Source organism: Ciona robusta, chromosome 1, assembly GCF_009617815.1.
Source record: "Ciona robusta chromosome 1, ASM961781v2".
NCBI lineage: Eukaryota > Metazoa > Chordata > Ascidiacea > Phlebobranchia > Cionidae > Ciona > Ciona robusta.
Window position 1 is genome coordinate 5,294,431 of NC_143235.1, and position 12,348 is coordinate 5,306,778.

At 37.4% G+C, this 12,348-nt stretch overlaps 1 protein-coding gene across 2 annotated transcripts in view; it reads left to right on the forward strand.

The window, feature by feature from the left end:
• Window positions 1-10,574, forward strand: part of LOC149741750 (sushi, von Willebrand factor type A, EGF and pentraxin domain-containing protein 1-like) — a 34,044-nt gene extending 23,470 nt beyond the window's left edge. For both annotated transcript variants that reach the window (XM_089885815.1, XM_089885823.1), the window contains 46 exons: window positions 24-151; window positions 223-353; window positions 417-511; window positions 565-646; window positions 921-1,015; window positions 1,212-1,339; window positions 1,415-1,545; window positions 1,604-1,698; window positions 1,785-1,866; window positions 1,923-2,017; window positions 2,087-2,214; window positions 2,572-2,702; window positions 2,785-2,879; window positions 2,939-3,020; window positions 3,082-3,176; window positions 3,241-3,417; window positions 3,708-3,789; window positions 3,851-3,945; window positions 4,022-4,149; window positions 4,258-4,388; window positions 4,447-4,623; window positions 4,784-4,960; window positions 5,027-5,209; window positions 5,315-5,409; window positions 5,476-5,575; window positions 5,754-5,852; window positions 5,935-6,012; window positions 6,075-6,251; window positions 6,361-6,537; window positions 6,712-6,891; window positions 7,017-7,193; window positions 7,266-7,386; window positions 7,497-7,618; window positions 7,704-7,873; window positions 7,946-8,164; window positions 8,221-8,280; window positions 8,348-8,428; window positions 8,734-8,790; window positions 8,892-8,909; window positions 9,184-9,237; window positions 9,316-9,387; window positions 9,460-9,568; window positions 9,652-9,776; window positions 9,831-9,903; window positions 9,963-10,049; window positions 10,107-10,574. In XM_089885815.1, coding sequence (XP_089741941.1) covers window positions 24-151; window positions 223-353; window positions 417-511; window positions 565-646; window positions 921-1,015; window positions 1,212-1,339; window positions 1,415-1,545; window positions 1,604-1,698; window positions 1,785-1,866; window positions 1,923-2,017; window positions 2,087-2,214; window positions 2,572-2,702; window positions 2,785-2,879; window positions 2,939-3,020; window positions 3,082-3,176; window positions 3,241-3,417; window positions 3,708-3,789; window positions 3,851-3,945; window positions 4,022-4,149; window positions 4,258-4,388; window positions 4,447-4,623; window positions 4,784-4,960; window positions 5,027-5,209; window positions 5,315-5,409; window positions 5,476-5,575; window positions 5,754-5,852; window positions 5,935-6,012; window positions 6,075-6,251; window positions 6,361-6,537; window positions 6,712-6,891; window positions 7,017-7,193; window positions 7,266-7,386; window positions 7,497-7,618; window positions 7,704-7,873; window positions 7,946-8,164; window positions 8,221-8,280; window positions 8,348-8,428; window positions 8,734-8,790; window positions 8,892-8,909; window positions 9,184-9,237; window positions 9,316-9,387; window positions 9,460-9,568; window positions 9,652-9,776; window positions 9,831-9,903; window positions 9,963-10,049; window positions 10,107-10,213 — 5,301 coding nt within the window. In that variant the 3' untranslated portion in view covers window positions 10,214-10,574. The remainder of the gene's footprint in view (window positions 1-23; window positions 152-222; window positions 354-416; window positions 512-564; window positions 647-920; window positions 1,016-1,211; window positions 1,340-1,414; window positions 1,546-1,603; window positions 1,699-1,784; window positions 1,867-1,922; window positions 2,018-2,086; window positions 2,215-2,571; window positions 2,703-2,784; window positions 2,880-2,938; window positions 3,021-3,081; window positions 3,177-3,240; window positions 3,418-3,707; window positions 3,790-3,850; window positions 3,946-4,021; window positions 4,150-4,257; window positions 4,389-4,446; window positions 4,624-4,783; window positions 4,961-5,026; window positions 5,210-5,314; window positions 5,410-5,475; window positions 5,576-5,753; window positions 5,853-5,934; window positions 6,013-6,074; window positions 6,252-6,360; window positions 6,538-6,711; window positions 6,892-7,016; window positions 7,194-7,265; window positions 7,387-7,496; window positions 7,619-7,703; window positions 7,874-7,945; window positions 8,165-8,220; window positions 8,281-8,347; window positions 8,429-8,733; window positions 8,791-8,891; window positions 8,910-9,183; window positions 9,238-9,315; window positions 9,388-9,459; window positions 9,569-9,651; window positions 9,777-9,830; window positions 9,904-9,962; window positions 10,050-10,106) is intronic.
• Window positions 10,575-12,348: the final 1,774 nt, after the last annotated feature.

The following is a 12,348-nucleotide window of genomic DNA, read 5'->3' on the forward strand; positions in this document are numbered from 1 at the left end:
TGAAAAACTGTTTTTTTTCACAGATTGGTTATGAACTTGTTGGTACAAATTTCCGTTCCTGTGGTGGAGAAGGCGTATGGTCTGGTAGAGAAGTTACTTGTGTTTTAATTGTCTGTAATCTTCTTTCTGTTCCTGATCATGGAAGAATGACGTAAGTTACAATTTTCTACTTAAAAACTTTTGTGTTTTGTTAAAAACAACATTTTATTGTTTGTTCTGAAGCTGTTCAAACCAAGCAAATTATCATTCCCGATGCTCATTCACGTGTGACATTGGTTATGAAATTGTGGGAAGTTCATCAAGGACTTGTCTTGAGTCTTCTGACTGGAGTGGTGTAACAACATCATGCTCAGGTAAAAGGACAAGAAAAGTTTTTTTTGTCTTGTAACTTTTTAATGTTTGATTTCCGTTTATAGTGATTAGCTGTAGTCCCATGACAGCACCTGAAAATGGACATGTAAGATGCAGTAACCAACATTCCTACGACTCCTCGTGCAGATTTTCATGCAACGTAAGTTGGCTTTCTTTAGCTACAACATAAATATTACTTTGTGATGTTTTTAGGAAGGTTATAAGTTGATTGGAAGTTCTGAAAGATCATGTTTAGTTGACAGCTCTTGGAGTGGGATACAAGGCTCTTGTGTTCGTAAGTTATTGTTGTTCTGACTCTCTAAGTCTTTGTTATGTCCAGCGCCATGACACAGTTGCGCGCATGCCTCCAACCCAGAGGTAATGTGTTCAAGGCTCGTTGCTGCTATGTAGGCATATGTGTCTTTGGGCAAGACACCTAAAAGCAATTGCTCTAACCTAGGTCACTAATGTGTTGGCTTAATTGCCAGCCATACATAAAAAATCAAAATAAGGCTAAAGCAAGTTGCATTCATGCATTCATTCAATAATATAAACATATTCTATTGCAGTTGTAACTTGTCCTGTTTTACCTTCACCAAATCATGGAAGAAAATCATGTAGCGAAGAAAACCGCTATTTGTCTGAGTGTCAATACGTTTGCGATGTGAGTTTATAAACTTTATATTCAACTGTAATTTTGTGTTGTTGCTGTTATATAGTAGGCTATATTGTTTATGTTGTGTTATTTCTTGCCACTTTTGCGCATGTCTAAGAAAAAATTTGAATTGCACAAACTTAATAACATATGTAACAACTAACCAGCAAGGTATATTAAAAGTTTAACATGACAAAATTCACAGGTTGGATTTGACCGTCATGGCTCAGAAAATAGGGTTTGTCAAGAAGATGGCACTTGGTCTGGTTCTCCTGTTGGCTGTGGTATTATTACTTGTGATACGTTGCTAGTTCCTTTGCATGGTAAAAAGAGGTAAGTGTAACACCTTTACAAAGATCCTATGCTTTTTAACTCAAACAACTACTTTATTTTAACATATACTTCCAGATGTGCTGATGGTGATAACTTTGAATCAACTTGTCGTTTTTCTTGTGAGATTGGATATGAACTCACAGGAAGTCAATCTAGAACATGCATGGAACTTGGAGAATGGAGTGGAATTGCTACCATGTGTTCTTGTAAGTTGGTATTTTGTGCTGACATTGAATGACATTAATATCTAACCTAAAATTCTAGTGATTACTTGTGATGAGTTACCCAAACCTGAGCATGGTTCAGTGAGATGCACCAAACATGATGGATATGACTCACGATGTACATTAAGCTGTCAGGTAACAAGATCAAATTTGCGCAAAAATTGTTTTCTCTAACCTGTCCTACTGTTGTCTAACTAAATCTATACCTTTAACAAATTTAGGAGGGATATGTTTTATTTGGAAGTTCAACACGAACGTGTTCAGTGGATGGAACATGGAGTGGGAAGGTCACCACTTGTGAAAGTATATTACAATTTATTGCTTCAAATCAATTAGTTTCATTAATTTGCATTTTACAGGAATTACGTGTCCCTATATCCCATTTCCAAGCCATGGAAGAAAAGTTTGCACTGATAAAAATCATTTCTCTTCTAACTGCCAGTTTGTTTGCGAGGTAATTATGAATAGAAAATAATTTATTTATAAAAAAAATGATTGAAAACCAAATTGTGTTTTGTTACAGGTTGGTTTTAATATCATTGGATCTACAGCAAGAGTTTGTCAATCTGATGGCTTATGGTCGGGCTCAGCTGCTAGCTGTGAAATTGTGACATGTTATGCATTGGATGTTCCTGAAAATGGAAGAATGAGGTGTGGAGTGAAGTCTTTAATTATGAACATTTATAAGAATGGCCAGGACATTGCGCTGTGATAGTATTGCTGAAGCGTATATGTCTAAGGGCACACCACTTAACGTAGTCAATAATGGGTTGTCTAAATTCAATCATACATAAAAAACTGAAAAGTCTTTAAAATAACAAATACTCATGCAATTAGTACATTCGTGTTAGCTGGTAAGCTGACACAAAGCGTTTAAAACAAATCAACTGTGTTATAACAACTGTTGTTTATTTCGGCCGGGCAAGGATAAAGCAAGTTACTTTTATTAATACCTTCTCAATCACAGATAAATAAGTGAAATAAGTCTTTTTCAATTTTGTTGTGAAGGTGTGCTGATGGAAATAATTTTGAGTCAACGTGTCACTTCACATGCGACATAGGTTATGAACTGATTGGAACTTCATCTCGAACTTGTATGGAATCCTCTGCATGGAATGGTGAAGCTACTTCATGTCAATGTGAGTATGTGTGCTGATCTACAATTGTATATGATTGATGTTCGCTTTATATTTAAATCTCATATTAATTTTTGTCATACAGTGATTACTTGCGTCGAGATTACTGCACCAGATCATGGTTTCATGAATTGCACCAATAACAACTTATACGCATCGCAATGTGGATTTCAATGCAACGTAAAATTCTAGTTATACTTACTAAAGTAGTAAACTAAACCATAATTTTTGTCTTATAGCAAGGATTTGTTCTAGTGGGCAGCATCCAAAGAGTATGCCAACATAACAAACAATGGAGTGGCATCCAAACATTTTGCCAAAGTAAGGTTTATTGTACCAACTGGCCTTTAATGTGGCAACTGTATTTTATTTTATATTTCAGCTGGTACTTGTCATGAACTAACAGCACCTTTGAATGGAAAGATGACTTGTGTAAGCAGTAATCTATTCGAATCAGACTGTATCTTCCAATGTAATGTAAGTTTCAATTTACATTTTCATTTAAAAACCTGAAGTACAAATCTGACCGTCTTTTCTCTAGGTTGGGTATGATTTGATTGGTTCGTCAGTACGCACCTGTCAGTCCAGCCACATGTGGTCAGGTATTGATACATCGTGTGTTGTAATGAAATGTGGAATACTTCATCAACCATCACATGGTTCAATTACTTGTGATTCTTCTGATCACTACAATTCAACTTGCACGATCCGGTGCAATGTTAGTATCACCATAAGTATATTATTTATTAAAATATTAGCAAATTGAGAGCTTTTGACCCGCCTATTCCAAATATTTTAGATGGGGTAATATTGGCGTGCAATGACACCTGGAATTTAGGCCAAAACTGTCTGGCTAGGCATATTAACCTAGTATGCCTACATAAACCCAGTGTAATATAATAAAACAAATTATTAAACTTCACAACTTAGTTTTAAGTTTCTCATACTTGAACTATCAAAGTAAATCCCCCAACACTATATCTCAATCTTTGAAAATATTTATAAAAGGATGGATACAGTTTGAGTGGAAGTTCGATTCGTACGTGCGGCGCAAACCATGCATGGTCGGGATCTGAAACTCTTTGCCAATGTAAGTAAACTTGATTAGAATGTCACAAATATTCGCATATTAACCCCTAACTTGTTTTTAGCTGTAACTTGCCCATCACTTCCCTCACCCAGCCACGGTAGAAAGAAATGTACAGATGGTAACAACTTTGAATCTGCATGCAGATTTATTTGTGATGTAAGGAAACAGTACAAAATATTTAAGCCATGTTATGATATTTCCATCAGTTTAATCTTAAATTCATCACATCCAGGTTGGGCATGATGTAGTCGGTACAAGGGTACGCACATGTCAAGTTGATGGAACATGGTCCGGTCAAACCGTTACATGTCGTATTGTGACATGCTCAACACTCAAAGTTCCACAGTATGGAAAAAAACGGTGGGTCTAATTACTTTGTATTTATCATCTGATTTGTTTCTATTAAACAATGTTGCGTTATTCATCAAAGATCGACCCGCTTATTCACGATTAACATTAACTTAACAGGTGCGAAGATGGTGAGAATTTTGAGTCAAGATGTCGATTCTCTTGTGATATCGGGTACACACTACGTGGTAGTAAAGCAAGGGTATGCCAAGAAGATGGGACATGGACTGGAATGTCTGCTTCTTGTAGAAGTAAGATGATTGTTTTTTTATTCCATGCACAGAATTAACATATTATTTTTCTATCCAGTGGTCCGGTGTGGAAAAACAAAACGGATCCGGTATGGAACTGTCAACTGCTCAGCTGCTGACCATTACAACTCAGTATGTAGATATGAATGTAAAACTGGTTTTGATTTAATTGGAAACCCGACCAGAGTATGTCAGGATGATCGACAATGGAGTGCTGCTGTACCTACTTGTCAACGTAAGCTGTGTGTTGTTTCCTAGGTTCTCTTGGACAAATTGCTTTAATGCTTTATAAATTGGATGTGAACAGTTACACATGCCTAGTTTATGTGGAAAAACACTTGAATTAAAAGACGGTCAAACATATATAGAAATAAATCATATTAATCATGCTATAGGTTCAAGGTGTGGATTACTTGATACACCTGTTCATGGATCGATGCGATGTACAAATGAAGATTTCTTCTCATCTCAGTGCGAATTTGAATGTGACCAATCTTATAGACTCATTGGGAGTCCTTTGAGGATTTGTAAACCTGACCGAAGCTGGTCCGCAAGACAACCAACCTGCCAACGTAAGTATATTTAATATGTTAGTGTACGAGAAGATAATATTAAAAATTATTTGGGCTTTATTTCAGTGATAACTTGCGAGAATCTATTAACACCGGCCCATAGTAGACTGGAATGCACAGACGGATTCAATTTTGGTTCAATTTGTTCTTTGGTTGCTGATAGTGGCTTTGAGGTGGTTGGAACAGAAAGCCGAGTTTGTGGGGGTGAAGACACAAAACTCGACTGGAAGCAACCATTGAGTATTAGAGGTAGATTGATAAAGTGGTTAACATTGTGATCATTATACAGATAAAAAACACGAGTCGTAGAATAGAAAATTATATGTTTTAATACATTGGTGATATTCATTTCAGCACGTGACTGCCTTCCACTGAATGCACCTGAACATGGAACTATTGCATGCAACAAACAATCTTATTATGATTCTGAATGTCGGTTCACTTGTGACGTAAGTACATCAATTGTGTAGTTAAGAAAATTTAGTTAAAAAAGCTAATTCAATGATATTATGCAGATTGGTTATGAGTTGCTGGGTTCAGTGTCTCGGCGTTGCACTGCAAGTGGATCACAACTATCTGTCTTGGGGTGGACGGGAACACAGACATCATGCCAAGGTATGAAACTAACTTATAATGTGATGCTCATTCGTTGATTTTTGTGTGCCGGATAACCCATAGTTACACCACCTGTGTTTCAATATGCACCATGTGTGTAGTAGGTAATAACCTCTAGCTGGATTGCTACATTTTGTTTGACTTCTATGTAGGTATTTAAATTCCACCTTTTTTCCAGTAATCCGGTGCACAGACATCTTACAGCCAGATAATGGAGCTGTTAGTTGCAACAATGAAAATATTTTCAACTCAGTTTGTCGAGTTTCTTGTTCTGAAGGTTAGTTCACATCAATGTATTTGTTGCTTACAAAGTAATACGCGTAAATCTGTGATAATATTTATGCATTTACTTTTTGTAGGATATCACCTTGTTGGATCCCCGGTGAGAATCTGCGAAGACAGTGGAGAGTTTACTGGTGTGGCCGGTGTTTGCAATCGTAAGATGATTGTTTATTTATATGATTTGATAGGGTAGAGGATAAATACAAGTTTGTTTCAGGTATAACATGTGGTGAACTGCCTGGAATTGACAACGGTTCGATACGATGTGTTGGTGGAAATGGCTTCCGAGCATCATGCGTTTATGTGTGTAACAACGGTTACAATCTCGTTGGAAGCGACTCCAGAAAATGTACAGCAAACGGAGAATGGACAAACATTGCCCCAGTGTGCACACGTAAGTTGCAAGACTTTTTATTGTGTACACTTTCTACATCAAACATATAATTTTTATATTCCCAAAACCTTTTTCGAAATTTAACATCAATTGCTTATTTTAATTTTAGCGATATCTTGTCGTCCACTCCGTAATCCAGCATTTGGTAACACGACATGTACTGACAATAACAGATATGACAGCAGTTGTTCAGTAACTTGCAATGATTGTTATGAAGTGGTGGGATCACCTATTCGTACATGTAGACGAGATGGTGCATGGTCTGGTGATGCTGCTTTATGTCAAGGTACTTCAAAACATGTTACTATTTTTATTAGGCAGTTAGAAATGTTGCATCTTTCCACTGACCTTACTCAGTTTATGTTAAGTTTGAAGTAATGAATACTATTCTATGTCCTAAAATATGTTTTATTCTATTTGCAAATAAAATAATAAAACATATGCTCTTTGCACCATCTAGTGACTACTTGCGTCCCATTGCGAGCTCCACGTAACGGCGCCATGGATTGTGACGAAAGTATAGACGAGTGTGGCACGACATGTACCTTCACATGCAGAAAAGGATATACATTAAGTGGGGATGCACGTAGAACGTGTGGTAAAGATATGCGCTGGACTGGCGTCGCGGCTGAGTGCTTACGTGAGTTATTTTAGCATTAAAATTGTCGCATTTATTTATGTTGCCATAATTGTCAATCTAAAATTGACCGTTTTTTAGGATTCGGTAAGCTCTTTTTTTAACCTATTTGTTTAATTTTGTTACAGGAGCAACATGTCCGCCATTGGGCGTAAGCCTCAGCTTGACTTACACCTGCACGAATGGTTCAAACGTTGGTAGCAACTGTACCTTCCAATGTGACGAAGATGCTACGCTCCTTGGCTCCACCTACCGAGTTTGTTTGAATGATGGTTCATGGAGCAGATCGAATCCAGTCTGCAGGGGTGGGAACGCTTTTACATTAATTAAATTCTTTGTTACTTGTACTTTGCGTTACATTTAATATTTATATACAGCGTGTAAAACTGCTGTCACCGACGTCATATTTATTGTGGATGGAAGTTGGTCGGTTGGGGAAATTAATTTCAGGAAAGCCAAAGATTTTCTCAAAGCTTTGGTTGAACCGTTTGAAGTCGGGTAAGGTTTTCTTTGCCATACTTATTATTGAACATATTTTCTTTTCACCAAAAAACTTGAAAAGAACAAAAAAGCTATTCGTATATTTACAAGTATGGTTTTCGCTACAGCTGGGATAACAGCAGATTTGCCGTGGTTCAATATTCGGATGATCCAAGGACAGAATTTTTGATGAACGAACATTTCACAGTGACCGATGTCTTAAACGCCATTGATGCTATACCTTATAAAGGTTGGTATTTGTGCAAATTGCTTGGTTCTATTAATTTACAGTCTTTACCAAAATAGGTGATATAATGTTCCCTTCTAATAAACAGGTGGAAACACAAACACCGGCAAAGCGTTGGCGTTCAGTCTCTACACAGCATTGTCACCAGCAAATGGAGCAAGGCCCTATGTTAACAAGGTAGCATTGGTCCTCACTGATGGAAGAAGTCAAGATGAAGTTGGAAACCCCGCACGCGAACTTAGGCAGGCTGGGGTTAAGGTGGGCAACAGTTTATTATTCTCTTTAACGAATCTTTTATAAATTGTTTGTAATATAAAAATAAAATTTCAGGTCTTAACCGTTGGCGTGGGTGACGCGGATAAGAACGAGTTAAAGTCGATTGCCAGTCCTCCTTATGATAGCTCGGTGTACCATGTGAGCGATTATGATTCAATAAGTGAGATCAAAGCTCACCTTGCAGCAAAGCTTTGTGAAGGAGAAGTTCTCAGGGATAATCGATGCGGTTGCCCTGCTGGTCCTCCAGGACTTCCTGGTCAAAACGGACGCCCGGTTAGTAAACTTGTGTAATTTTTGTTAACCCCTTTATAACGATATTACATCCACAGGGACAACCGGGTGTCTCCATCAAAGGTGATAAGGGAGAAGCCTTCAGTGTCGTTCACGTGGTATGTGAAAAGAAAATAATAAGCTGTTCTGCTTGCGATTATCATAATGCAAATATTTTTTTTATAGAATTATGAAAGGCAGCGAATTACAGCCAGAAACGGTGATGGTTCGGTTGTAAACCTTGATATTCCATCAGAATTAAACCCGGTATGTATGAAGATGCTGGTTGTTAAACGATTTCGGGTGTCTTTATTATTGTTGATCCTTAAAAAAATAGTCTTTATTTCCTACAAAGTTACATAATGCGGTAACGTGTAAGCGGGTACGGGGTGTATGAAACACAGCACTGAGGTATTACAACTGTCGTTTCCCCATCACGCGCGGATAAGTTACTGTCATTTGTTAATTCAATCTTTATCTTTCTTGAAGTAATAAACGAAAAAATTGATTTTATATCCTTTCAAATAAACCGTTTCGTTTTTTATTATAAACTTTTACATTTAAATATTTAGAGTAGCAGCAATGACGGAAGACGATTCTTTGCTGTTCCTGGCCCGCCTGGTCCGAAGGTAAATATACTTAAAAATAACTGATACGCAGTGATTTGATCTAAAACTAAATTAATTTTTTCTTTGCATGAATTGTGTGTTCTCCTATTACTGAAACACAGGGCGAAGCAGGTTTACCGGTAAGTTTTTTTTAAATTAACAAAGGTAGTTGTTCACTTTGTTAACTTTTCAGTACACTGATTAAATGTATAATAAGGTGGGGTAAGATGAGACACCTTTTCATTTAAATTTCTCGTCCCATTTGGTAGTAAACAGAGAACAGTCAAATAATTATAAACTCGCAGCTTTACGGTCCAATAAACCGTTGGTTTAAAACTCAATCGGATAATTTGATATGATGTGCTAGAAGTGTCCCATCTTACCCAATGTGTATTAATACGATTTTTTATTAAGGGACAAGATGGGTCGCCTGGAAACCCTGGTACGAAAGGCACTGCTGGATCCAAGGTGAGATGAGATATTTCAACAATATTATCAAATCTAAGGTATGAGAAGATATTTAAACAATATCCACATTTTTTGCAGGGATTGGCAGGAGCAGTTGGTCCACCTGGTTTAAAGGGAGATGATGGAAGTAACGGTTTGAATGGAACTCCGGTACGTCTACTTCAGTCGTTAACTAATATTCCGATGTTCAACAATTTACAGTTTGTTATTTGTTGATAACAGGGAACGGCAGGTCGGCCTGGTCCACCTGGATCACCTGGCTCACTCTCACAAACGGAGAAAACTGAAATGTTAAGGCAAACACAAAACATTGCACGATCAATCTCCCAGCGTAAGTTTATTGTAACTACACCTAATACACATTGGTGATTGTCTCTTTGTAACATATCTACCACTCTTGTTGTTCGCTAACAGGGGAGGCACAGCGAACGGTGTTCAACTTGTATCGTACAGGAACTACGTCATCGTCACGTGACCAGAGATCTGTAGTACGAGGACCGCCTGGTCCACCAGGTAAACCTGGACCACGAGGACCTCCCGTAAGTTCATTCCGTTACGATTAAGTTACTGTTTTGAACAATCATTTTTTGTAGGGGTTTGAAGGTCCTTCTGGTATAAATGGGTCGCCAGGAATGCCTGGATTACAAGGAATTCATGGCCTTAAAGGTATTTTTAAACTAGTTTGTTTAGTATCAAATTATTACGTGACTTTTCTTTTTATACAGGTGACTTGGGCGATAAAGGAGAAAGGGGTCCGCCGGGTATAGGAGTTGCTGGTCCCCCTGGAACACCCGGGCTACCAGGTCCAAGAGGTAAACCAACATTATTACAGCATGTTGTCCCATAGTAATTGCTTTTAATATGCGAAGGTATCCGTGGCAAGAAGGGAATTGGTAAGCCTGGTAAACGAGGTCCACGAGGAAGACCTGGTAAAACAATTTATAAGAAACGTCCTGCTTCAACTGGTTTAAACTAATATTTCACGTTTAGTATCTCAATGAAACATCATCTTGCCAGTTTTGTTGCTTTTTAAACTAAATTAGATTTCAAGCGTTATTCAGTTCGAAACAGTATAGTTTGCATTATTTATCATTGGAACCTTTGTGTTTACACCATCCAGCAGCAAACCCAGTACTAAACGTGTTTTATTCTAGTTTGTCTTTTGTTGCTCGAACTTAATTCAAAAGTCCCACTTTGCCGCCTATTTTCGTATGTGTTTCTTTTATTAATATACACAAACGTGCTTTCTCATTCTCTCTATTCGTTCCATTTAACAGTTATATGTACAGTGTTCGCAACAGCTCAATAAAATGCCTTTGTGCTTTTTTGTACAAAAACGTCTGTAAAATGTTTTAAAATAATGACAATTATTGTTTATAGTCTGCGTCAGTGTGTATAATATGGAAGACGATATGGATACCTGATGTTGTGTAATTCAAACAATGTATGTTCCTGAGATGTAATGTTACGTAACAGACTACCATGTAATATTGTAACTGTTTAACGCGAAGCGGAATTTTACCTGCCTGCCCACAATGCAATTAAAGCGTACCACGTGGAGGGCATTTTGCAAGCCTGTGCAAGTTTCCATGTTTGCTCAGCTAATTACCAAGTCCTCGCTGTGTAATCGCTGATAAGATGTCGTTGTACTGCAGTGAGTACTTTGCACTGAACCGCTTGCCTTATCGACACAACACCATTCAGAAACAAACCGTACCAGGAAGACTCGTCGCTTAACCCAAATCGAAGCCGGCAATTCGCTTTTGGCCAATATTGACACGCGTTGTTTGCAAACACAGCGTCCAGTGCGTTCGATCGTTTAGTTTAATGATTGCACGAACTTAGTTAAATAGATGACTCAGTTGCCTTGTAACTCTTATAACCACCAAGAAAGCTTGGTCGGTGGTATCGACTTCAGGAGCGCCGGGGCAACAGCTTCGCAGAACACCTGCTGGAAAAAGATGGATTGCAGAATAATAATGGGGTAACAAATTAAAAAAATAGCTTAAAACGTTCATCGCATCCCAATTAGTCAATCATCGAAGATTATGTTGTTGCGATATTTTTGTTTATCCATTATACTTTTACATAGGCTATTGGTCGCAAAATATTCATACTGTTAAAGGTAAAATAGGTCTTGAAATTACGTGGCTATTTATAACATAATGAAAGAGAGGGAAAGGTAATATTAATTTTACTGTAACAGTCTTGTAATAGAGCATAATATGCAACTCAGAGCTGTACTATTTCTAGGACTATACGTTTCTGTGACGTAATTTCACCCGCATGTATCACACAGATGAACACGCATCCAGACACTCAGAAACACGATTTGTCGACACAATTGTGTATCTGAGTGTTTCTCTGTGTGATTCACCGAAAGCAACGATCGCTAAACATATAGTCTACTAATTAAATAATTCACAATTAACTTTTAATAAGTTCTAAAACCTAATTACACACGAAGTGAATAAGTAAACTGAGTACTCTTCGATACAAATTTATTTTAAATAACAGTTTGCCCATAACCGCAGATTCCAGCACGTAGGCTACCTTATGTGTAAATGAATGTGTGGCACTATACACCAAGCAATGTATCTTGACTATGCACACAAGTAGCAACTCTCAGATAGATCACAAACACCTCATTATTTCACAAGAATCACCACATGTTTACCAACGAATAAATATTTTGTCTTTTTACTTAAATTACTCTGGCTGATTATGCGTGAGATGTTTAACAAACGTTTCTTGTTCACTCTTTCCGTGTACGGATATTTGCTTATGGCGTTGTCTGCGCAAAAGTTGAGGAGGCGATCAGTGAAATTGGAATCAATAATAAAGATATTATATAACAAAGTTTGTTAATGTGTAACATGTGTTTTATTGACCATGTTAGTTTTAAAGTTGCAATTTACAGTTTCGATTTCGAAATTCTTTTAAAATATAGAATATTTGAAATGCTTAGTAGGTGGGGTAAGACGGGACACCTTCACACATGATATCCAAATATCCAGATCGTGTTAACAATTAACAAACGGTAGATGGGAGTCGTGAGGATACTGTTTTAAAAGCTTTGAATGTTTTTGCTTACTACCAAATGGGACGAGA